Raw genomic sequence first — 24,290 nt, 5'->3', positions numbered from 1 at the left:
ACTTTCTATTATGCTCAATAAAAGCTTTGTTGAATACTTCTACTTGTTCGGCAATTATAGAAACTACGAAAGAAAATACAACTAAAAATCCAGAAAATATGCCCGAAATAGTTGTATCTACTGTTCCTCAAATAGCAGAGACAAGTGACAAGTCAAAAAAGAAAGAAAAGCACACAATTCTAGAAAATCTTCTTCTCAAACAAAGAAAATAAAATATGATGATCGCTACTTGTTATTTGGATTCACAAGTGCCAGAAATGAAGATTGTCCTGAAGTACAATGTGTACTTTGCAATAAAATATTGCCAAACAGTTCATTAGCACCTGCTAAATTACGTCGTCATTTTAAGCAAAACCACGCAGAGTACAAAGATAAAGACATTTACTTTGTTAAGCGAAAGCTAAAGGAGCGTAAAAGAGTAAACAATTTATGAGCCAAAATTTTTACAACGCTAATGAAAAAGCCACAGAGGTTTATTACAGAGTGAGTTACCGCATAGCACTTGCAGGAGAAGCACACACAACTGGGGAATCACTAATAAAACCATGTGCAAAACAAATAGTGTCATGTATTTTAAGTGAGAAGTTGAGTAAAAAAATTGAAGCTGTGCCACTTTCCAACAGCACATTTTTTCGCCGTATTCATGATCTTACTGATGACATCCATACTGAACTAATTTCTCGACTGCATCACTGCAATTAGACGAGTCCACGGATGTTGCAGGACTTTCAATTTTCTTGGTTTTTGTTAGATGTAATTTTGACAAAAAGATTGAAGACTTGCTTCTGTGTGAAACTTTGAAAACTCATACCACTGGTGAGAACATCTTTAACTGTATCCAGAAGTTCATGAACACACAGTATAAATTGGGACAAATGTGTAGATGTGTGCAGTGATGGTACCAAATGGTACCAAATGAATGAAACTCCGATCCTATTCGTGCCGTGGCTGCATCTTGCAGCCGCTTAGTAGATAACTCCCTAATTCCCACGGTATTAGGGAACTATCTACTAAAAGGCTGAAAGACCTAAATTAGTCTTTCAGCCAACTTTACTAATACTAAGTAAAGATTACTAAGTATTAGTAAATAATATGCCCCTACTCGCTATACCGCGAGTAGGGGCATGTCTATTAAACAGTGAGCAGCCTGTGGCTGCTCACTGTTTAGAAAAAAAAAAACTACTAACTGCCCAACCCCCCCCCGCGCTGTGTAAAATGACACAGAGCACTGTGATTGGATGATTAGCTCCCTCCTTGTAACAAACTGAACGAACAAGCGAACACTGATACACAGTGTTAGTTTGTTCGTCTGATTTTTCTATTCATTCATTCGTCTGTCTGATGAATGAATAGATGAAATTCCCGTTCGCATGTCCAGGTGTTTCACTGGGCATGTGCGGGAATCTCAGTGCTATCTAGTGTGGGCAGATGACGTGTGCCTCAGGGACTTCACCTACCCACACAAAGATGGCGGCGCCCTGAATATAGATCGGGGCAGAAAATATAGATTAATAAATAGGTAATATGGGGGGCTTAGGGGAATTTGGGGGTAACTAGGGGGTCAGTTAGATGTAGTGGAGGCGGGAGGGGGGTTAAAAAAAAAAAACGGGATTCGGCCATGACAGTGCCGCTTTAAAGGTAGGCAGACAATGTAAAAGAGCAGCGCACACACACACACACACACTAACTCACACTTACCAGCAGCTGCCTGGATGCCTCTCTGCAGAGCTGAGCTTCTTCTCCCTGTCTCTACCCTGCGCTGCTCTCTATGACCCAGGAGGAAGTCCTTCCAGCACAGTGCCCCCTCTGGCCGCACATGGGAAAAGTGACAGAGCTGCTGCAGCTTGTGAAGTACTCAGTACTCCCGACTTCATTTTCAATTGGGGGTGGGGGGCAGGCGCAAGTGGAGGCACTGCATGATATAGGGGGGCCATGGCCCCCACCGCCTTCCTCCCCCCCAGCACTGCCACTGATTTTGTATGCTGTGCCTCTAGGACTGCGAAGGCACAGCAGGGAGCTGATTGTTTTACCTGGGGATAACATAATTAAGTCCCTAGAGTAGTACTGGTTAGGAACAATTGTACTGTGCACTGCTTTGTTTTCTATGTTTCTATGTTTCTTTGTATGAAGGACCCCTTCAATTAGAGTCAACTCTGTTCTGTATAAATAGCTGTGTGCTGTAAAGATCATTCTATCCAGGAATCTCTCCCAATCAGTGAACAGCGACTGCATGATAAACTGGATCTGTGAATACCTTTCTTGAGAGCAGACCCTGGATGAATAGGTGGTTGAACTAGAGAGGCTGGTGTGGAAGGAATTGTGCGTGGATGATGCTTACCGGTCCTTATAGTGGTATATGGTCCAGCAGTGACCATGGTAAGCTGATGACGACCCTCCACAGGGTGAGGACTATGATGGCCATGGCCTATTGTGGGAGCCCATTGAGCAGGGGACTGAGTTTGGAGACCCTGCGGTGTTCCAATTCTGGGATATCCAGGAACTTAGGAGAAACCTCCTGGATCTCGCTCAAGCGTTAGACTTATCTGACCACACTGGAGTGTGAGCTTGTATAGGCTTATGGGCAAGTGTTCAACTCTGTACAGCAGCATACCCCATAGACTAGGGATTCACAACTGAGCAAGTAGGCCTGGTTGGTGTGGAGAGAACTGTGTTCTCCACACCTGAATCACATGGATGCTGGCATCCGGTGCAGCTTCCCAACCCCCTGGCATGGGGAGCCTAGCTGACCTTCTTCCTGAATGGTAAGTTGCTATCCATGGAGAGGAGGTAGTCAGCCCCTCTTCCCAGTGGCAGATTGGCTTCCAGAGAGAAGAAATCGCTGGTCTTACACCCCAGTGGCAGATCTCAAACCAGGGAGAGAAGATAGAGGTAGCCAGCTTCCGTCCCCAGTGACAGAAGAAGCTCCAGGGAGAGGAGGTGGAGGTAGCCAGCCTCCCTCCCCAACAGCAGATTGAACTACCGGGAGGGAAGTTAGTCGACTTCACTCCCCAATGGCAGAAGCAACTCCAGGGGGAGAAGGCAATCGACTTCCCTCCCCAACAGCACAACGGAGCTATATGGTGGAGCTTTGTCCAGGAGGCTGCCAGGGTCGATGGATTTTTTGAAGCTTGTTACCCTACTACTTTGGACACAGACCGACTTAAAGTCTGGTATTTGGTTAGTCTTCCATTGGGGGGTGGGTATGTGACGGAAACGGCTTTGCCACGGACATTTGGAGTGGCTTGAAGGCCATCCTCCTGCCCACAGACTATGGGCCTGGTCCGAGGCACATACAGACTCCAGGCACCGTGACTATTTCAAGTCAGTGAATTTTTTTTTTTTTTTTTAAATGTGATTTCTGAAAGATGTTTTTTATTAATGTTACCTATCATGCATGCAAGCGCACACATAGAAAGTTATGAGAGAGTTTATAAGGGTCTCAGGATATATAGGGGTTTAAAAAAATATTTTTGCCTGAAGCTGAAGCAAGCAAGGGGAATTGTTAGTGTAGGACCCACCTAAGAGTTTTGCCTTGATGTGGCAGGTGGGCTTATATCTAATGTCCAATGGAGTGGAACTAAAAACCTCCATTTATTTAAATATAATACAAGGATGTGGATTGGTGCACAAGTAACCTTTTTCTTTGGTTTTTATCTTAGGACAAAATTACTGCTGTAATATTGCAGCATACTATTCAATAGTAGACATAGAGAGACAGAGGATGTTGATGCACAATGCAAAACAATGTATTAGTATATGCAGTGAAAAGGGCTCTTGTGTAAGTGCCTGTAATATCCCTTTGATCCCTTAAGGACACATGACATGTGTGACATGTCATGATTCCCTTTTATTCCAGAGGTTTGGTCCTTAAGGGGTTAATTGCACTTGCTCTTTTAAATTGAGCCTTCTCTCATAATTTATGTAGCAGTGACCTGACAACTGAAAATACACATTACTTAACATAATATAAACATCTTTCCTCCTATATGTGAGGACAACCCTCTTAAAGCAATTTCAATCTTTTTTCATTTTATTTTTTTTAACAAAGTTTTAATCATCTATACGTCTAACCACACCTTTTATTTCTCTTTTCTGAACCAGTTAAAAAGTGAAATATCTGAAAAGAGAGAAAATTACAATCAGTCTGGAAGAAGTGAAGTGCATGCTGGGAAATATCTTTGCAGCACAAGAGACAGGAAATGTAAGTGCAAATGCATTATTAAAGATATCTTAAAAAGTGCTGAGCCATTTAAAAGGACATTAATATATGGACAATCTTTCATGTTCCAGTAATTGATGTACAATTTTTTTCAACTCATTTTCAATGCACTTTTGTTTTTGTTTTGTGTATGTTGATTGAAAAAAAAAAAAGAGACCACTTAAAGTTTACTTGCTTATAAAGGCAAATATAATTAATCTTAATTTTAAATAAATCTAACTAAACAAATAAAGGGGATGTACTATTGCATGGGTTAAAACAAGATGGTGAATTTGTGTTCCTTTTAAGCAACTGCGTTTCCATGCAGGCTTATATAAAAAAACAATTACAAAAAAAATGTTCACCTTTAACAGATATTGTCATCGCACTGTTCAGATTTTTAACATTGCCTTTTTCAGATTTCGTAATTATGTCTACATGGACCTATTCTCCAAAAACATGCTTAAGTGCAGTTTCAGGACCAAGCTTAGTATTTGCAATCCCTTCCGTTGCTATGGAGAGCAAGTATTCTTGTACTGATGGAAACCTGTATTGCACTTACAGTACCTCCATCCTTCCCAGAGGAGTAATTATCAATGGGCTGGCAGCCTGCGTGTGGAAACAAACCATCTATTACATCACTAAGCCAGATCCATTTTAAAATACAGTTATTGAATTAAAAGGGGCGCATGCACAAACACACAAAAACTTCTGCTCTTGTATCTGCTCTATCTTGCTACAGAAGCAAAAAAGCCTCAATACATCTACAGAACCTAGATTAGCTGAAAAATTAAAGAGGGGGCCCGGGGCAGAATTAAGGTCCCCACAGCGACTCAATTTGTGCAAAACACTTTTCTGCTAAGCTCAAAGCCCCAGAGAAAGCAGGAAGCAGCTGTACTCAGCTCATATGCAGATGCAAACAAGGTTATCTTCCATATGAAAGGCTTTCTTTGTATATGTGTGTGTGCGATCATGGTGTCATAATTTAGGTCATTTTTTTTTTTAAATCCATATATTTTTTGGTTTTTCTAACATTTCTTTAAGTAACTTTGCAGGGCAATCGACAGTAACCATGAGCAATGCTGTATGGAAACTTTAGAGAGATCTGCCGTAAATTGATGATAACCTAAAGGGGGGGAGAAAAACCAAAGGTTTGTACACCCAGAATGAAGAGAACACTTTGCTAATCCTGTGACAAAAGCAGCGGCGAGGTTAATTAACTGTAAGTAAAAAACTAACATCCTAGATAAATGTATAGAATGTGTCGCCACATGCCTCCTAGAAATTGGGTAATTCTTACTAAGGTGGTTAATTACTGTTTATCTGTAATTAAAATTGTGATGCCAACATAAGGCAGATCTAGCAGCCCATTAGGGCCCGTATTTGAGATATTAAAGGGAAGACATACAAATGTAACTTATGATAATTTTGGTATCATTTCTTAATTTGTTTTCTTCATAAGGATGATGACATATAATGTTCTAATAGTGTCTGATTCAATATATCACTTGGTCTAAAGATAGGCCCATACATTATTTTGCTTCTGGGATCTGAAAGTCTGAAGTCTTTGTTTAAATATGTAGTTTGTCTTTTGTTTTGTTTTTTCGTACAAGCTGAAACGACAAAATACTATATATATATTTTTTTATATACATGATTATTATAATTGTCCGTTGTTATTGAAGCCTTTATTACAATTGTGGACAGAATTGACCGCTTAAGAAAGAATTGTTGGAGACTTTTTCTATCTGTTTTTGCCTAAATGTTTTCCACTCAAGATGTACGGTAATTTCACATAGTTCACTTTTTAGTCAACAAAACCCTACTTCAATATGATAGGATGTTCCATTCGCCTAACATTATACACTATGACAATATGATGCTGTGAATACCTCTTCTTCATGTTCTATGACAAGTAATTATCTGATCATTTCCTATTTTTCTTATTTGAGAAGATGCTTCATTCTAAGTTTAAACCCCTCAATTACAAACCCTAATAACTTTTCATTTATTTCTTCATTTGAAAATTTTATATTAAACGTGGAGAAACGCATATCAATATCAATGTTTAGATAAAAAAATGTAACAAACAAAAATCACATTATTTAGTATAGAAGTGCCATAGAGCATTGGCCTCCCATGCAGATCCTGTTTGATAGATTCCTAATGGTTAATATTTATAAGCAGTATTTCTTGCCAGTCTGATTGGCAAAGTATAATGGGAGTTGGAGTCATTTAACAGCTGGCAAATGACCTTCTAATGTCCAATGGACCTTTGAAATCCTCTACTTTTTTTTTTAATTCTTTTTTTTCTCAATAAGATAACACAATGGTGTTAATATTTATTTTTGTGCTGGGATTGCACAGAGAGATCAAGTAATACTCCAAAGGTCACACTGGCAGGGGCTAGACCAACAAGGGGATCAGACAATAAACAGCCCCACATACTTGTGCTGAGTTCATCCTGCTTCCCTGTTGACTTTTTCTATTGATCTCACTATCTCTCCCTGAAGACAAAGAATAGAAGAATATTTTAAACATTCCATAAAAGCACACTGTCAGCAGATATGTTTCCTTTCCTTGCTGTTTATTTTCTATAAATATTCATTGCTCATACATGCTGCTGTATGAAGAGCTTGCAATCTAATGTCAGAGAGAGCGAGAAATCCAACTGTCCACAATCACAGGGCTGCCTGTGATATTCCCACTGATTGTGCTCTCTGAGCCCCTCTTTAATTAAAGCATTGAATTCCAGACCTACCTGAATACATTTTAATAAATTATCTTGCCAGGGGCTGCCAGACACTCACACACTTTGGGTTTTGACTCTGTGTGTGGGAGAAGATGGGGCAAAGGTTGAAACCAGAGAGAGCAACACAGATCTATTGCCTGCAAAGTATACAGCTGGTAGCCTGGCACTGAGATTGAGAGCCAGCTAGCCCCCTTCCCAAGCGGAATGGATCAGCACACTCATCCATCACCCAGAGCAGGTAGGTCGTTCCACTCTGACAGCCTTAATATTCTCTCCTTTAGCACAGTGCACACACCGGGGAGGCGGCAGCATGCTTTAATCTACTTCTGGCTGATGGGCTCAGTACAACTCCAGCCCTCAGATATGTGTAACCCATTCAGTGCCAGCAGGCACTGTGTAACCTTTTAAAACCATAGGATACCATCATTTGCAATATTTTGTACGGTGGGTGAAGGGTGCTCACCGAATCCTTTACTGATGTAGTGCCAGAAAGACATTTAAATTGCAGACTCTCTAAGAACTGCACGGATTGAATATTTAAGAATGTTATTAATGTATGAATAAAGCTCTCTCTCATACATTTATGGCAGAATAATGCAGAATGAATGCACATAGCCACCTAACTGTAAATCAAAATCTATCTATCTGTCTGCTATCTATCCATTATCTATCTATCTATCCATTATCTATCTATCTATCTATCTATCTATCTATCTATCTATCTATCTATCCATTATCTATCTATCTATCTATTATCTATCTATCCATTATCTATCTATCTATCTATCTATCTATTATCTATCTATCCATTATCTATCTATCTATCTATCTATTATCTATCTATCCATTATCTATCTATCCATTATCTATCTATTATCTATCTATCTATCTATCTATCCATTATCTATCTATCTATTATCTATCTATCTATCTATCTATCTATCTGTCTGCTATCTATCCATTATCTATCTATCTATCTATCCTACTATCTATCCATTATCTATCTATCTATCTATCTATCCTACTATCTATCCATTATCTATCTATCTATCTATCTATCTATCCTACTATCTATCTATCTATCCATTATCTATCTATCTATCTATCTATCCTACTATCTATCCATTATCTATCTATCTATCCTACTATCTATCCATTATCTATCTATCTATCTATCTATCTATCCTACTATCTATCTATCTATCTATCCATTATCTATCTATCTATCTATCCTACTATCTATCTATCTATCTATCCTACTATCTATCCATTATCTATCTATCTATCTATCTATCTATCTATCCTTTATCTATCTATCCATTATCTATCTATCTATCTATCTATCCTTTATCTATCTATCTATCTATCTATCCTACTATCTATCTATCTATCCTTTATCTATCTATCTATCCATTATCTATCTATCTATCTATCTATCCTACTATCTATCCATTATCTATCTATCCATTATCTATCTATCTATCTATCTCTATCTATCCATTATCTATCTATCTATCTATCTATCTATCTATCCATTATCTATCTATCTATCCATTTCTATCTATCTATCCATTATCTATCTATCTATCTATCTATCTATCTATCTATCCATTATCTATCTATCTATCTATCTATCTATCTATTATCTATCTATCTATCCATTATCTATCTATCTATCTATCTATCTATCTATCTATCTATCCATTATCTATCTATCTATGTATCCATTATCTATCTATCTATGTATCCATTATCTATCTGTCTGCTCATCTATCTACCCATCAACTATCTATATATCTATCTATCTATCACTCTATCTATCTAATCTATGTATCCATCAATATCTATCTATCTATCTGTCTATCTATCTATCTATCTATCTATCCATCATCTATCTATTTATGTATCCATCATCTATCTATTTATGTATCCATCATCTATCTATTTATGTATCCATCATCTATCTATTTATGTATCCATTATCTATCTGTCTGCTCATCTATCTACCCATCAACTATCTATCTATGTATCTAACTATCTATGTATACATCATCTATCTATCCATCATCTATCTATCTATCTATCTATCTATCTAGCTATATTATATCTGTCTGACGAGTTATATTATCCATCTATCTTCAGCAATATTATATATATCTAATCTTTCTCTATCTATCTATGCACATAGCCATCTAACTGTAAATCAAAATCTATCTATTTATCTCTCTCTCTATCTATCTATCTCTCTAATCTTTATCTATCCCCCCATTTATCTATCCACACACTTGTTTATAATGAATCCCCCATCCATCCCTCCATGTGTACCCATGAAATAGAAGTGTTTGGTACTTGCAGTTTGACTCTGTCCCTCAGTGCCCTGCAGTGATGTAGCGTATTCATGTAGCAGAATGAAATGTACAGTAATCCCTGCAATGTAAACTGTCAGGTAACTAGCACTGTGGGAGAAGGCACCCAGATGAGTTCTAAAAGCCTGTTTCTTATGAAAAGCCAACTAATTGGACAGGAACAATAAAATGTATTTGCTCATGTGGCAAAGCCTTAATGGCATTTGTTCCCTGTTTATTGTCACAGGTAATGGATGCAAAAGATAATAGTGCTTGCGGTTTCTTTGTATCTCACTTCCCGCCCCACTGCTCCTGCAAACCATGTCCAGAGAACAGAACTCCTAAGAAGATGAAGCGGCTGAATTCAGCTAACCTGCTTTTCCTGGCTGTGCTGCTGTTCAATTATCTCTGGAAAGGTATCAACCTTCTTAACTGGTACATATTTCACTCGTGTCCTTTGTAGAAGCGTGGGAAAGCCGTGAGGGACTGCTGAGCCAGTCTAGCCTTAAATTCTAACTTTAAAACTCAGCCCTCCTCTCGTAGCTGACCATCTTTCTTATATTTACATATATTTTCATGTATTACTATATATATATATATTGTGATTTATTACAGATTTTTGTCATGCGTTACTGATCATTTAGTATGTTGACGTCTACCACCTGTGCTGGAGAGCTGTTCCACAAACTAACTACTCCTTTAGAAACTTGATGGTCTAGCTAATATCTCTGACAGTAATATGACGTGTTCACGAATCTCATCTGAGCACACTGTGTTTCTAAATGTATCTTTCTTTATGAAATAAGTAGCCTATGAATTACTTATCTTTATTTGAAATGTAGTATGTGTTATTTAGAAAATGCCAACATGTTCTGCAGCGCAGTATAACAAACAAATTATGCTTCTATAATTGTGACAAACCGAATCTGGCATATAGGAACACAAAGTGATGGGGGCCCTGCTCAAATAAGGGGAAAAAAATAAGTAATGTTTCCAAAGGATTGGTTATGTGTATTAATATACGGTTAAGACATAGACGTGTGCTAGGTGTGTTCACACATAATCTAATGAAGAGCTTATCTGTCCTTCTGACCCCCATGCAGGTCCCTACCCGCACTTTTAAATGAACTGTAGTTACTTGATAGCTAGTTATTAAAGCTAAAAAGAGTCTAAAATTATCTTGTATCTTTATATAACAATGTTATCACTAGAACAACATTTTTTTTTCTTTTTTTCAAAACAAGTTAAAAGTAAATTTGCTGGGTGCACACTTTAATGGCATATTCTATGCACAGTTATGGACACAAATATTATGTGGCAAATGGTAGGTGGAGGTTGAAGGGTGGAATGGGATGTAGACAATGGGATGGGAAGATGGTGGACTGTTGTAGGGTGAGAATTAAAACTATGGTTGATTTATACGTTTTTATGATTTTTTAAAAAATATTTGAAAGGTGAAAGATTAGTAACTATTATGGTACACAAAGTTAAGTGCACCACGTGACCAGTGGAGGATTCTGGTTTTGTGCTGCCCTGGGCATGACAAAAACTCAGGCATCTTCCCCCCCGGCCCCCTTCCAAATTTCTCTTCCTGACAGACACACACCCTCACTGATGCAGATACTGACATACACTCACTGACAGATACACAGTCATTCTCACACACACTGTTTAACTAACACACACATTTACATACGCACTCACTCATTCACAATTACACACACACACACTCACATTCATCGACAGACACACATATACACTAACTGACACACACATGTATACTCACTGGCAGATGCACACTCACTCAGTGTCACACACACAAACACTGGGACACACATATGCTCACTGACAAACAAACGTACACACTCACTGACAGACATATATATACACTCCGTATCAGACACACACTCTCAGTGACAGACACGCATACACACACTGACAGACACACATACATATACACTCACTGACAAACACATATACACTCTCAATGACAAACACACTTGCTGACAAACACACATACACTCTCATTGACAGACACACACACTCTTTTACAGACACACACACACATACACTCACTAACAGACACACACTAACACTCACTAAAAGACTCACACACTCTCCCTAACAGACAGACAGACATAAACACTCTCACTAACAGACACACACACTCTCACTAACAGACACACACCGCCCGCAACATCAGGAGATGCCAGCCTCGGGGGTGGGGGTGGGGGAGTCCTGCTCTCTGATCCCCCCATGGCAAGAGGCTAGAAAGGCATTTGCCAGGGCATTTCAGGGCAAATGCTTTGTCAGCCTCGCGCTAGATACAGAGCTGCACGTGACAGATTTCTCCCCTCACTTGTCAATCTTTCCTTGACACAGTCTTCTGTGCTGAGAATTGAGTGACAGGTGAGAGCAAGTGTTTTTCAAAGTTGTCACTGCAACTACAGTACATTTAATATAGTTGCTGTTATTATAAGAAATGTCTCTAGTGAATGCTTGTTCCAGTTTGCTAGAGGAAGAGGAGTGTAGGAATGGAGTGACAGAAGTCACACCATTCAGATGCCAATGCGCTTGCAATAAAGCTAGTCTGGGAGAGGATTGCCCTAATTGGGGAAGTGTTCCTGTGCAGGCCCACTCATGTAGGAGGGGAGCATGAAGTAGGCAGGAGCAGGGGTTGGTTGTAACATTAGCATAATGGTGGAACCATTGGTGCTCGAGTGGAAGTTAGTAATTGATATCTCCTTAAGTAATTGGATTTATCAGTATAATAAATTATATTTTGACTACATAAGGAGAATCTATCCCTTAAATTAAATCCATCTTAGCATGAGCCTGATGACCCATGCTTTACATTTAAATGTAACCAAAATACATTTAGCAAAAAACTTTAGTCTCCTTCAGTACCCATCTTATTAATTGCATTTATCTGGATCCAGATGGGCATTTAGTGGAGATCCACTAAAATGGCATGAAGTCAGTTGAAGTAAGGTGGTATATATTAGGGTGTCTTTTGTGATACTGCTTTCCAGAAGAAGTCATTAAGTTCCCAAGATAGGTAGTACAGAGTAAAACAGAAATGGCTCCAGAACAGAATCTTAGGGTACCCCAATTTAAAAAGATAAGGGGTAAATGCCAAAAAAAAACTCCATTCTGAAAGAGACATGGAGGAGGTAAATTGAGAACCAAAAATGCATTTTTCTGGAGACTAGTGTTATGAAGAAGCAGTTAATCAAGATTGTCAAACATGGTGGAGAACTCAAGAATAACTTACAGAACAGTTTTAATAGAGTATCAAGATTAGAACCATCAAGCCAGATTGAAGTGAGTCAAGTAAAGAGTTGGAATGAAGAAAGTTAGGTCATCAATACAAGCCATTCTTTTTAGTGACCGGGGAGTAGTGAAACAGTTAGGTGATATGGTCATGAGAGAAGGATTTTTCTAATATATGCGCGACTATGGCATGTTTGAAGGAAGTGGGGAAGAAACTGGAAGTAGATTGAAATCTGTTCTTGTTATTACTTCAATCAACGTTTCACAGATTGAGCAAGATACGACTTAAGGTAGAACAATCCCTGGTAGGAACAGAAAGATCTCACTTACATTGATAGGCCAGTCCTGCTCTCAGGACACTGTATATACCGAGTTACCTTATTTCAGCCAATCTTTGCTGTCTAAATGGTGTTGTATGCGGATTAGGCATGTCTCCAGACTTACAGCACAGCATAGCATTTGAATAGTCATCCTAGCATAGCAGAGACCCGATGGACTGCGTTTACCATCATTCCGAGCAATGCTAGGCCCTCTATTAGCAAACTCTACTTCATCTTACATTTCAGCCCATATTAATACTCATTTAAAATGTTACATACTTTTAGGCAACGTTGTCAAGTTGAATCTTCAGACATTAAAAAAAAATAATGGTTAGATGAGGATACACTTTCCCCAGCATTAGATCGGGGCAAGTGGTCAACCCAGTTTGTGACATATCACTATTTATTTAATGAAATCCCACATAAGAACCTCAGTATCTTAAACGTAAAAAAAAGAGGAGTACAAGAGGGAAAAATATATATATAAAAGAGACAGAAGGGGTGGAGTAAAAAAAAAAGTAAAAAAGACTCCTGAAACCACTGAATTGATACTACACAATGTCAATAAATGCATTGCATTTCCCTCTATGAGGACTGTCATGGAATAGGTTCTAGGTTCTAGAGAATGTATTCCATGTGTGTGTTAGAATGTAGTCTTGAGTCTCTTGAATTTAAGAATACGCCAAGTTTGATCTGGAGGCTGAATTTTCTCACTCCTGGCTACACACATACCTGTAACAGTACAAACTTTGTTTATTAGCTAAGTTAGAAATCTGTGTTCCACAAATTCTGACTAAGTGAGACTGTCCATCATTCATGATAATAGAGGAGATATTCGGAGGAGGTAGATGAGCTCCATGTTATTGTGAGTGGAAATAAAAAAATCAGTGCAAATCCCCCCCGACTTTCACATTCCCTTTATTAATTTCTATCTCTAATCTCTAACTTTAAATCTCCAAATCTCTAGTGTAATACTAATTTCCTATTTTAATTCTCACAACCCTTAGCCTAATCCCATTATCACTAAATCAGAAGATACATAAAACCAGTTCCACGGGAAACTCTGAATTGCACCAATAGAAGTAATGTCAAAAAGGAAATAACCGAAAATAGAAAAAAAAAAAAAAAAATAACACATCCAACGTACATTTGAAAAAAGTACCAATGGTTAGAAAAAAATATCAGCAAGTATAAAGTTTTAAACCCCCATATATTTCTAGAGCTTAGACATTGATTAACAATAATTTTAATTTTATGTGTTCAGCATGAGTGTTTATACTCTCTGGCATAGTCTCCCATAGAGCACAGCTGGAGATAGACTTGTAAAAATGCAAATTTAAAACTGCGCATTTTTTTTTCGTTTTTAAACATTTGCAATAATTTTGCTAGTCTTGATTTATGCAGTAATGCCATTTTCATTATTCATAGTGGAACTTGGGATAATTGTTCAATTATATCGTCTCTGTCCAGCAAACTCTGATGTAAATTGATCTTTTTCCTCCATTAACCCCTTATGATCAGTGACAATTTAACCTTATTTGACTGCATTTTCATGAATCCCTCTTCATTTGCATATATTTTTTATCCATATCATTCCAGTATTTTTTATTCTTTTACCATATCATCATATACACATACATAGTTTAAATTTTTTTTTAAATTTCATCTTGGTATCAAGAGAAAGCCTGAAGATGTCGCCTTCTCACCCTGTAAGTTGTGGGAGAAGAAATAGAGGAGTAATATTTCATTGTTGGTCCCAAGGCTCCTTGGCTTAAAGAGGCTTCTTCCGACCCACGCAGGAATTTTTGAATCAGCGACCATATTGTACTTAGAATCTAAACAGTGGGCACCATAATGTATTACCTCTCCATCCCATACTACACTGGATAAGAGAAGATAGATACATACATCAGGCATTTCCCTGTTATTTGGTGGTCCCTGCAAATAAATGTGCGCAGTAAGAGTTCTGGGGGATCCTGTCTTTTTTATAGAGGTACCAGTGGTGCTCCTTTGCTGGTACCATGGATTCCAATAGTACTTTTAGTTTACATTGGGTTTTCTGTGGAAAAGAGAGTTTTGACTGATAATTCGGACTATGGTTGATTGTTGATATTTTTGCTTACAAAATTGGGCAAGAACTCTAAAGTGTGTTATGGTACCTTTATTCTACCCATGTGGTTGATTGATGGCTTTTTTCTGTTGATGTTCAAATGTCATAATTTCTTTTAACCTTTAATCACCCAGGACACAAATATTACTACACACATTATTATTATGTTGTTATTGGCCACCACACAGAGAAAAAAAATCTAAATGGTATTTTAATGACACACATTAATCTCTCCACGTCCAATGTATTCTGATTATGCATTTCTCATTTAGTGTCAGGATGTTTCCAAATATCCGAGGATACTTATGACAGTCCAAACAAATTTCAAGGAGAAAACGATGATTATGGTTTGGAAAGTTACTTTGTTCTTAAAGGGACACTATAGTCACTAAAACAACTTTAGCTTAATCTATCAGTTTTTGTTTACAGTTCATACCTCTGAACTCTTGGAATGTTTCTGTTTTGTTCCTGTTTATGCAGCCATAGCCACACCTCCCCTGACTGTGACTGACACAGCCTGCATGAAAACAAAACGGTTTAATTTTCAATCACATGTAACTTACTTTTAAAGTTTTTATCTCATGCTCTGTAAATTGAACTTTAATCACATACAGGATGCTGCTGCAGGGTCTAGCAAGCTATTAACGGAGCAGAGGATAAGACATTCTAAATTAAACAGAACTTGCAATAAAGGAAGCGTAATATTAGATGTCTCATTACAGGAAGTATTTAGGAAGGCTGTACTATTCACATGCAGGGAGGTGTGCCTAGGACTGTATAAACAAAGTTATTTAACCCCTTAAGGACACATGACGGATATATTCCGTCATGACTCCCTTTTATTCCAGAAGTTGTGTCCTTAAAGGACCACTCTAGGCACCCAGACCACTTCAGCTTAATGAAGTGGTCTGGGTGCCAGGTCCAGCTAGGGTTAACCCATTTTTTTTTATAAACATAGCAGTTTCAGAGAAACTGCTATGTTTATAAATTGGTTAAGCCTTCCCCCAAATCCTCTAGTGGCTGTCTCACTGACAGCCGCTAGAGGCGCTTGCGTGATTCTCACTGTGAAAATCACAGTGAGAGCACGCAAGCGTCCATAGGAAAGCATTGTAAATGCTTTCCTATGCGACCGGCTGAATGCGCGCGCAGCTCTTGCCGCGCGTGCGCATTCAGCCGACGGGGCGGAACGGAGGAGGATCGGAGGCAGAGAGCTCCCCGCCCAGCGCTGGAAAAAGGTAAGTTTTACCCCTTTTCCCCTTTCCAGAGCCGGGTGGGGGCACCCTCAGGGCACTATAGTGCCAGGAAAACGAGTATGTTTTCCTGGCACTATAGTGGTCCTTTAAGGGGTTAACTCCTAAATGGCAGAGAATTGAGCAGTGAGAATGCAGGGTCATGATTTATACACGAAAACTGCTTCATTAACCTAAAGTTGTTTTGGTGATTATAGTGTCCCTTTGAGGAATTATTGTTCCATTAAAACAACTATTGTGAATATGTGAACAATTAGTGAATGTAGACAGAGTTTTGAATTATGCATCAAACGAGTCTCTTGTTTGGATCCCACCAAATAGGAAAATACAACCTTAACCTGCACTTGGATCTCACGGATTTGTCAATTTGACCCCAAAGACCACCACCAGTCACAGAACAAGGGATTGGTCAGGTATACAATGGGGATAACAATAAAATCGGACCGTGGGTGGTCTTTGAGAACTGAATTGAGAAGCACTGACTATGCAGCCTTTACATGGCCGAGCGTGATGGATTTCATTGTACGACATTCCAAAAATAGCGTTCCCCAGTTTCTGAAAAGAGAAACACGTCTTTCTGTAACAAACCGGCAATGTAAGACAGCTAATCAAATTCAGTCTTATTTAGCTGGAAATCTGGTTCATAATCATTTCTCTTTTTGACATATAAACGTATCCTGCAATTTTTTCTGTAGAGAAATTATTCTGATGATATATTGCGTGTAATTAATGGATGACCCTCTGTAAGTTAATTTTATACCGCTGCGGCTAAAAACATGCTATTTCAAACCTCCTACAGTGTAAGATACGTTGGCCTGACTTGGATAGATTGCACTGGACACAGGAGGGCTGGTGCTCGTAGGCAAGGGAAAAAGTGCATGTGAAAAGTTGAAGAGGAATTTTTTATTTGTTTGGCCTTGGGGTTTAGCCATTAATTTAGGGAAAAGATGATTTTTTTTAAAAATGCCATAACTTGGCTCAGACTCCCCAGTTTGTGTATAAAGTGATGTTGGGATTAATTGACTTGGCATTGGTGTAGACTCCAGATTTAGGCTGAACTTGGATACAAGTCAAGAACTAAGCCAGTACAGTCATCCCTGAACTATGCTTAATAATAGTCAGAAGAGTTACATTCTGCAGGGTGCACACAGTGAATGTTTCTGATCATATGTTTCCATCTCTTAAATCTTGGCAAACAGGACATCCCAAAAATTATTGCTAGTAGGAAAGAGGAGCAAAGTTCTAAAAGTGGAACAATTACCCTGGAAATAAATGTTGCGAACAGGAACATTCCACTGGTTTCCAAGGCGATTGCTCCTTTTTACCCTAAACCACACTTTCAATCAGTTACTACCACATTGACTAAACATACCCACTCATACAATGCAGTCCTGCTCAGAGAAACACCCCAGTCTGTCCCTGCAGTCTGCATTAGCTTTCATCCCGTTCTCCCTCTCCAAGGTTTAGTGAAAATCAATTGATAATCAAAGTAGGGGATACGGCTAGACACCACAAAATGTCACCAGCAACTTGCCGTCATTTAAATATGAAACAAACTCCAAGGAGTTTTGGAGTACCGCCAGTTCGTGTGAGCAATCATAGCAGACGTGTGCCATTCTTTCTTATGTGCGCAACCATTTAATCATGAGGCTTGAGTAGCTTCCTTCCTCAAACTAAGACTTTGATTTCATAGGCTTTTAAAATGATTCAATACTGTTAGAAAACCTTTCCAAGTGATTGATATTCTGAAGTCACCATTAAAATCCAAAGACTTTTTTTAGATACATAATTTGGAAAGTTTTTGTAATAGTATTGAATCATTTGGAAAACTTATTAAATTAAGCCCATAGTTAACGTGTCTATATAAGGTATATCAAGATATTTTATATTGTTTTTATCACCTGAGTGAGAATGAGAAGCCACATGCATGGAGTGTTAGTTATCCTTTACTGTTCAGTTATCAATCAACCTATACAGATGACGAGGGTGGCTGATTGCTGATTATATTGGTTTTCAATCCTTGTTTATGGATGATGTACAATTCTTGTTTGATACCCTATGGATTCTAAAATCAGACCTTACACCCACCACAGGCTCCTCTCTTAACGTCCGCACGTGTGAGGGCTACGCAGGAAAAGATGACGTCTATCATTCCGGATTTCACTGCCCGCGGTTAAGTGATCCAAATGAGCACATATATTGCTGTTGGACTGGAAATTACTCTCTGAAATATTGCTGTGACCAGGAAGAATTTGAAATTATCATGAAGGTGAATCTGTCGGAAGCACTGTCACCTCATATTCACAGGTACATCACAGCCTGGCTTAGTTACATCTTTATACTTGTGGTACATTACCCAATGGGGGAGATTTATCAAACTGTTGTGATCTGAAGAGTTGCGCTAAGTAATAAATATGAACCAAATGAATTGTTCATGCTCTCTGACTCACTGGTTTCCGTGGTGACTGCCCCACGTTTGCAATTTTGCACTACCATTTACATCATTGCATTATGATAACTGTCCCTCATGTGTTCACGATCAGAGATGACATCCTGTTTTACCTCGTTTAATATTGTCACTGTCAGATTAGATTGGCATTACTTTCTAAAGACCTCGATTTAACAAGCTCTCCAAATGAGTCAATGCTGATAGAAAACAGTTCTCAAATTAATTATTTACAAACAAATCCCATAGACTTTAATGGTAACTAATTAAAACCAATAATTTGAAAAGCATTTCTAACAGTATTGAATCATTTGGAAAGCTTATTAACATCATGCCCAAGGCAGGGTCACAGATAGAAAACTCATTATCATGGGAGTTGCAGTTCTTGAATAGATTGGAATCTACCTTCAAAGACACCCGTGCTCTAAGTACTCTATCTAGGTATTTTTCTGTATAGTTCTATCTGTTACACATTTCTTGTATGACACTATGCATATATTCATACCTCCCAAGTGTCCCTATTTAGGAGGAACATTCCTTTTTTCTGTCTTAATGCCCGTCTTTTCCAGGCTCTCCATATTGTGCACAACAGAGCTTCACAGCAATAAGACTCACAGTACTGTATCTTTAATGCATTTATAAATTAGTCTATGTAAATATCATATATTCTGCTTGTTCCAAATTACATTTTAGATGCATAAATTGTTATTAGTAAGTCACCTAAAATTTATCAGAAGAGCCCCACCCATGGCTGCACCCCAACTCACACCCTTATCATTTGAAATGTTGGGTGGTACGTATATTTGTATTTAGAGATTACTGAATAAAGGCCTTGATTTGATATTGTTGGGTAAGATTTGCAAAACTATTTAATATTTTGGAAAATATTTTTAAAAGTCATTTTTGCTTTATTTATATATGTTTTATTTTTTAGTAGAACTGCCTATGAAACCACTATTTTATCTAAGTCTCTTCGGTAACGTTATTCTTATACCAGACAAACGCTGAACTTAATAAAGAAACATTTATTGTGAACATAACTAGTCACAGTGCATACAAATACAAAATTACAAACAAATTTACATACACCACCAAACAGATACAATAAAAAGGGTGAACTTTAACAGAAAACCTAATACTCCCTTTAAAAGCAAAGTCTTTCTGTCCCAAGAGAGCTTTTGGTAAGAAAAATAGAAATCCACTACAAATTTGATTTGGCTCTTGGATTACCAAATTCTTTAGGATTCTTCAGGGATTATATCCACTTTTCTGCCTAGCATAGCTCTCCTGGGGGGTTGATGCAGGGCAGCAATTCCAGTTTTATGAGGGCCAATTAATGTATTCCTAAACCTGACGCAAAATGTACAATGTTGTACACTTATGTACAGATGCTTCTGATCTCTTTGCAACCTGGCTAGATCATCTCAGTAAATCCAGACAATTAAAGGACCACTATAGTGTCAGGAGAACAAATTCGTTTTCCTGACACTATATAATCCTTAGGCCCCCCCCCCACCCTTAGGGACCCCCCTCCCACTGGGCTGAAGGGGTTAACAGCCCTTCAGCCACTTACCTTAATCCAGCGCTGGGCTCCTTCTGCGCTGGTGACCTCTCCCCCTCTGACGTCCGCTCCCGGGTGGAGCCGAATGCGCATGCACGGCCAGAGCTGCGCGCGCATTAAACACGCCAAGAGGAAAGCATTTCTCAATGCTTTCCTATGGACTATCTGCGTGCTCAATGCGATTTTCGCATTAAGCGGCGGGGAAGCGCCTCTAGTGGCTGTCAGAAAGACAGCCACTAGAGGCTGGATTAACCCTGCAATGTAAACATAGCAGTTTCTCTGAAACTGCTATGTTTACATCTGAAGGGTTAAAACCTGGGGGACCTGGCACCCAAACCACTTCATTGAGCTGAAGTGGTCTGGGTGACTATAGTGGACAGTTACTACCCTGTCTTTGCCTGCTGTCCTCAAAGATTGAATTGAGAGGGCAGGAGAGACAAGGGAGTGTGGTCAGGAGGTGGTGCCAGTCCCACCAAAGGGCTTGTACCCAAATAGATTAATGAACCAAAAGAACAAAGAGAGAGGAAAAATCCCCTAAGGGGTATTCCTGTGCTGGCAATAAAGAAACAGTGACAATTAAAGTAACAATAACAATTGCCTACATGTCCTAGAGAGTATAGCATAGATATTGGAGGTAAAAAGGAAAAAATAATAATAATAAGAGAGCAAGAATATATTGCCTCAATGTAGTGCCCTTTGTTACATTAATAGTAGTGATGAATCTTTATTAAGTCTTAAAATAGTAACAAAGAAACACGGACTTGTCCCTATATCTGTATAGAGCTGCAGGCAGGAGATACAGGAGACACAGTGATTGTTACTTTTAAAGAGAGATGGATTGCTATCTATCTCAATGTAGCAGACAATCCTATTGGTGTCTATAGTATAAGTAATTACCACTGGTGCTAGGCTAGTAGAGGAATAAAGTAGTGAAGGGGGAGAAGAACAAAATCCCCTGCTAAAGAGACCTCTGTGCTAGTCCCTAGTCTCCTGGAAACACCTTCAAAGGTCTTCTAAACTAAGTCTGAATCTCAGTATTGAAAAAACAAACAAACAAACAACCTGCCTAATCAGCCTTAAGCTTTACTCGCTAGGATTTAGCACTAAAAATGAGAGATGGGTCTAAAAACCCATGGTGCAGGTAGATATCCTTAGGTGCATTAAGTGCATAAGTGCAATGGTGAAGTGAGAAGGACAACAACGAGCTTGTCGCCCGACGCGCGTTTCGGTGTATAGTAACACCTTCGTCAGGGGCTGAGCAATTGTCCTGGCGAAAAACCGGGACTTTTAAGCGCCCGTTAACCAATCGGGCGCAGGATTCCCCCATCGTCATCGGTGACGTTTTAGGGATGTACCCGCGTCACGTGTGACGTACCATGTCACATGGTCCGGGGTGGCAATAGGGGAGGAGTCAGTAGGAGGAAACGTCATATGATTGACGGATTTGTTGTCTCTATCCGCCGTAGTCTAGCAGAGAGTTGTGACGAATCCCTTAGGGAACTCCTTGCCACATATATGCTTGAGCATTTTGACATCAGCTTGGGTTACAGGTAGAAAGTATTGCATAATTGCGATTAGAGGAATAGAGATGGAACTATATAAGCCTTCTTAAAGAGTGGAGTTGTCCACTACCATGTTTAGTTAAATAACAGATCAAGGGACTGCTTGTACAGCATTAAAGTGACAATGTAAGTATTACATTTTTATAAAGATTTGCTGTCATATTTGTCCCTTATCAAAGCCACTTTGGGGATTATACACTATAAATGGGTATACAGTCCAATATTCATTATATTGAGATGATTCTGCAGTAAATAAGTTGGAGTGTATACTCATAATACGTGACAAAGTGTATAATATAAAGAGGGTGGTTTATCTATATACTGTGGAGGTTTAGGGACAGGCTCCAAATCTGGAGGCTACTTTTTCTCATATTCATTATATATTCATTATATAGTCTTTCATAGACTGTAAACTCTATCAAGCTATTTGTATGACGTGGTGCAATGGGAGGGTGCTTGATGGTTGGTTAAGCGGACAGATGCTCTATTTGTAGTGAAAAGTGCTTTATGTGGAAATAAAAAGGTGATTACTATTTACAAGTGTCAAAGTTTATATGTTAGAGATCATGTAATAAATGGGGAGTAGGTAAAGCCTTCGTTCAGACCGTTTGGCGACAGGGTTTGTAAACGGTAAATCCAGTAACATTCCCGTTTCCTGATGCGTTGGTCCCAGTTGCCTTTCCTTTGGTCTTGTTTAATAAGTTCAATGCCTTGAAACCTTAGGACCGTGGGATCCCCCCTATGTACAGTTTTGACATGTCTAGAGACCAAGGTCTCTATATGTCTTGTAGTTTTCACTGCATTAACGTGTTCAAGAATCCTTCTTCTGAAGGGGCGAAAGGTTTTTCCCACGTACTGCATTGGACACTGGCAGGTAATCAAGTAGACCAAGACCTTGGAACTGCAGTTGAAAAAGGAGGGGGTGACAAAATTCAGACTTTTGGAGCTGTTTGTAAATGTTTTAGAATCCCTTCTGATGAAACTACAGGCTTTGCATCTACCACATTTGTAGGTACCTTTGAGATTATTGATCAGCCAATGTTGTGGTGCTGTAGTCCTCTGGAAATGACTGTGGACAAGGGAGTCCTTAAGATTCATGCCTCTCCTTGCCACTAGGGATACTTGTGGTGGAAGAAAATCCCTTAGTTGTTCGTCCTGTTTCAGTAGGGGCCAGAACCTGTGCATGATAGATCTCACGCAGTTCCATCCCGCATCATATGTGGCTACGCATCTAAGTTGTTTGTTGTCTGGTTCCTTCATTTTCCCATGTGAGGGAAGGGGGGAGGATTTTCATCTCTTATTAAACTCTCTCTGTCTGTTAGAAGGGCTCTATGATAGGCCCTCTTCAGACATTTATTTGGGTACCCTTTTGACCTGAACATGATGCGTAGATCTCTGGCCTTTAATTTGAAGTCCTCAATGTCTGTGCAGTTGCGCCGAAGGCGCAAGTACTGGCCAATGGGGATTCCTTTCTTTTGGGGAGTAGGGTGATGGCTCCTCCAATTAAGTAAGCTATTTGTAGCTGTACTTTTCCTGAATAGATTTGTTTTTATGCTCCCATTGGAGTTCGGGATAAGCATCAGGTCCAGAAAGGTTAGGGTTGGAGTTTCCACCTCTGTAGTAAATCTGAGATTCAAGTCATTCTGATTGAGTGTCTGCACATACTGTTGGAACTGATCCAAGGTGCCTGTCCATATAATTACAATGTCATCTATATACCTTTTCCAGTAATAGATGCATTGTGTCAGGTCACTAGGGGGGTTCGTGAAGACTATCTTCTCTTCCCACCACCCCAGGTGCAGGTTGGCGTAGGAGGGCGCACAAGACGTCCCCATAGCCGTACCCTGCACCTGGTGGTAGTACACTCCATCAAACAGGAAGAAGTTGTGGGTCAAAATTAACTTGAGTAATTGAACTGTGAATTCGCTATGTTGGTCTAAGTGGGCACCTCTTTTATGTAAAAAGTATCTAGTATGTTTCAAGCCTAGGGAGTGAGGGATGGAGCTGTAGAGCGACTCTACATCTAGACTACAGAGCATAGAGTTTGGAGGCATCTGAATTTTAGTTAGTTCTGCCAGGGTTTGCTTTGTATCTCTCAGGTAAGACGGGAGTTGAGTAACCAGTGGTTTCAAGATTTGGTCCAGATAGACACTTGCGTTCTGGGTCAAATTATTGTTACCGGATACTATTGGTCTTCCAGTCAGGATGTTGTGCTGTTTGTGTATCTTCGGCAGGCTGTAGAACGTTGAGATACGCGGACTGTCACCTAAGATATACTCGTATTCATTTTTAGAGATGAGATGATCATTCAACCCTTCTATTAAGATTGTTCTTAATTCCTCTTGGAATTTAGTGGTTGGGTCATGTTGTATGACCTTATAGGTACTCTCATCAGTTAGTATTTTCTTGGTAATTTCTACATAGTTTGGAGTGTGCATAATGACGACATTGCCTCCCTTGTCAGAGGGTTTAA

The 24,290-nt window shown here is 39.1% G+C and overlaps 1 protein-coding gene across 1 annotated transcript in view; it reads left to right on the top strand.

The window, feature by feature from the left end:
* Positions 1–5,220: 5,220 nt before the first annotated feature.
* LOC134603194 (protein shisa-like-1a) overlaps positions 5,221–24,290 on the top strand; it is a 32,410-nt gene continuing 13,340 nt past the window's right edge. Inside the window, exons 1-4 of the mRNA XM_063448933.1 lie at positions 5,221–5,420; positions 6,991–7,188; positions 9,543–9,711; positions 18,342–18,555. Coding sequence (XP_063305003.1) covers positions 9,546–9,711; positions 18,342–18,555 — 380 coding nt within the window. The 5' untranslated portion in view covers positions 5,221–5,420; positions 6,991–7,188; positions 9,543–9,545. The remainder of the gene's footprint in view (positions 5,421–6,990; positions 7,189–9,542; positions 9,712–18,341; positions 18,556–24,290) is intronic.

The sequence above is a fragment of the Pelobates fuscus genome, chromosome 3 (assembly GCF_036172605.1).
Source record: "Pelobates fuscus isolate aPelFus1 chromosome 3, aPelFus1.pri, whole genome shotgun sequence".
In the NCBI taxonomy this organism is placed as follows: domain Eukaryota; kingdom Metazoa; phylum Chordata; class Amphibia; order Anura; family Pelobatidae; genus Pelobates; species Pelobates fuscus.
Note: the sequence above shows the minus strand (reverse complement) of the source record. Positions and strands in the feature narration are given on the sequence as shown.